A 2505-nucleotide genomic window follows, 5' to 3' on the forward strand; every position below is an offset into this window, starting at 1 on the left:
TGAAGTTGCCTTCCCATTCTCCCTGCCCAGGATCATTGCTGTCTGTGCCCCAAGACGGTGACACTCTGCCATGTTAGTTGCCAGGGGATCTCCACTCCACAGCTCTCCTCGTTCTCTGTTTTTCTTCAGTTTCTTCATCCATTCAGAGTTTGATCTAGTCTTTATCCCTGCATTTGATGGAGGGATGGGTGCCAGGATTGACATTTTTATCTGTTTTACTTAGTTTTTCAGGTCTTTGCTGCAAAGGGACGGTTTGGTGCTTCTGTCTATATTGCCATGTTGAGTCTGCCTCCCTGGTATCTAGTTTTACATCATTATCTACATAATCAGTAATATTTTTTCAGTGGTACCACTGTCTCAATCTAATGTAATCAGGACTATATGTAATATGTTTTTTAATCACTGTGTCGACGTAATATCAAAACCGAAGAAAGATGGGAGAGGTGTAAAAATTTCAGTTTCAAAGAAGTATATCACATTCTTGGGATGTGTAAGATATTATTAAATAAATAATTTCATTCACCAAATATTTTTATAAGACTACTCTGTGGTAGACACTGTGTTAACTAATGATGACTTTAAAAAAAATTGAACTGGCTACAGCCCCTGCCTTGAGAAGTTTATAATCTTGTAGGGGTGATAAACAATTATACAAGTTATTACAAGAGAGACAAATAAAAGGCAATAGGGGAGCAGCAAACACAGACAATTAGTCTTAAACTGCAGGCTTCAGGAAAGGTTTGCCAGATCATTGTCACTAAAACAGCATGTGTTGGCTGTGTGTCAATAACTTTCCTATAATAAAGAACCCAGTTACTGCTCTGCTGTAAGATTAAAGATAAGTATAAGAGATGTTAATGGACTTTTAGAGTTTATAATTTATAATTGTTGTTTCTAAGTTCTTCATAAAATGTTTACAATTGTACTACCACTATACATTAATACTACTAATGTTTATTTTTAACTCATCTTATCTCTAGTATTCCTGCACTAAAATTTAGTAAATGTAGCAGAAACCAATACCTGAAATATCTGAAAGATTATAAGCCAACGTGCATGTCGAATACTGCATTTTCCAATAAGTTAAGTGATTTTCCATATTGTGGAAACAAGAAGTTGGATGAAGGAGAAGAGTGTGATTGTGGCTCTGTTCAGGTATTTGAAAATTATGTTGTCTTTAAACTGTCAACTGTATATTCAGCTAGAACCCAGGCAGGGATGTAGCCATTAGTCAATCCTGGTATTCCTTATAAGGTAAAAACGGCACGTTTTGTTTTCATTTGGAATCAAGCTGTTGGTGTAGCCTCATTGCAAGCCTTTTTGCCAAATCATGAATCATATACAATGATCTTGGTGGAGATCAGCAGCATCCCATTTGCCTTCTGTGTACATTAACCGGATCTTCTTGTGAGAAGGGCCCATAGGTGTCATTAACTCCAATCTTTCATGCCCAGTAGGAATATGTTCTACAAAACCTCTTAGTCATTTGAATTTAACTCAGGGCCTTATACGGCTAGCTTATATCACAGCAAGATAGTTCAAGTTATTAGAAAACTGTTTCCTAATAGAGCAGAAACCTTTTAACCTGTCACCTATTTATTGCAGTCTTGGTCTCAGAAACCAAGCTTTTGAGGCAAATTTTAAAGTAATTCTTAATCTGCAACACAAAAACGACTATTTCTTTCAAGAACATATATTTTTTTCAAGGACATATAGTGTATGTCCTAGACAACTATTTCTTAAATTTTAAAGTGCATATGAGTCACCTAGAGATGTTTTAAGATGTAGATTCTGATTCAGTAAGCCTGGAGTGAGGCTGAGATTTTGTATTCCTACCAAGCTCCAAGCTTATACTGGTGCTACTAGTCTGAGAACTACATTTTTAATATCTACACTCTAGACATTGCACAATCCAAAAGCAGTCTAATACGATGGTAAACAAATAATGTCTTTTATAAGTATCAGCACAAACCTGGTTCCTATGAGGCAGAGGTTAAAGATGTCCCAAATGTCCAACTTTTCCAAGCTGCTGTACCCCTCCATCATCTCTAACATCAACTACTCCCTCTCCCCTCAGCACTCTCCCTCCCATCTTTGGATTTCCTAATTCACTGCAACATCTCACAGAACTCACGAACCATATAAAGGAAATGGCTTACACAGTTGTGGAGGCTGACAAGTCCCAAATTCGTGGGTCAGTTGTAGGCTTCTCCCAACCCACGTAGCTGCCAGAGCTGACGAACCCAAACCAGCAGTTCAGACCACAGGCTGCTGGCTCACAAGGTGGTGGAAGCTGGCAAATCAAGTCACACAATAGGCCACTGGCCCAAGGGTCTGTGGAGGCTAGCGAATCCCAGAATCGGCAGGTCAGACAGCAAGTCTCTGGGAAGGCCAATTGATCACCAACCGGACGCAGGATCCAGATGCAAAGAGAGAGGACCTTGCCAGGACATACACATATATCTTAGATGTAGGCCACACCTCAGGGAAGGATGTAGCTTTAGT

General features: G+C 39.1%; 1 protein-coding gene across 1 annotated transcript in view; it reads left to right on the plus strand.

The window, feature by feature from the left end:
- Positions 1-2505, plus strand: part of ADAM7 (ADAM metallopeptidase domain 7) — a 66885-nt gene that overhangs the window by 44669 nt on the left and 19711 nt on the right. The window contains exon 12 of the mRNA XM_004382159.1: positions 981-1155. Coding sequence (XP_004382216.1) covers positions 981-1155 — 175 coding nt within the window. The remainder of the gene's footprint in view (positions 1-980; positions 1156-2505) is intronic.

This window comes from Trichechus manatus, unplaced genomic scaffold (genome assembly GCF_000243295.1).
Source record: "Trichechus manatus latirostris isolate Lorelei unplaced genomic scaffold, TriManLat1.0 scaffold00090, whole genome shotgun sequence".
NCBI classification, from domain to species: domain Eukaryota; kingdom Metazoa; phylum Chordata; class Mammalia; order Sirenia; family Trichechidae; genus Trichechus; species Trichechus manatus.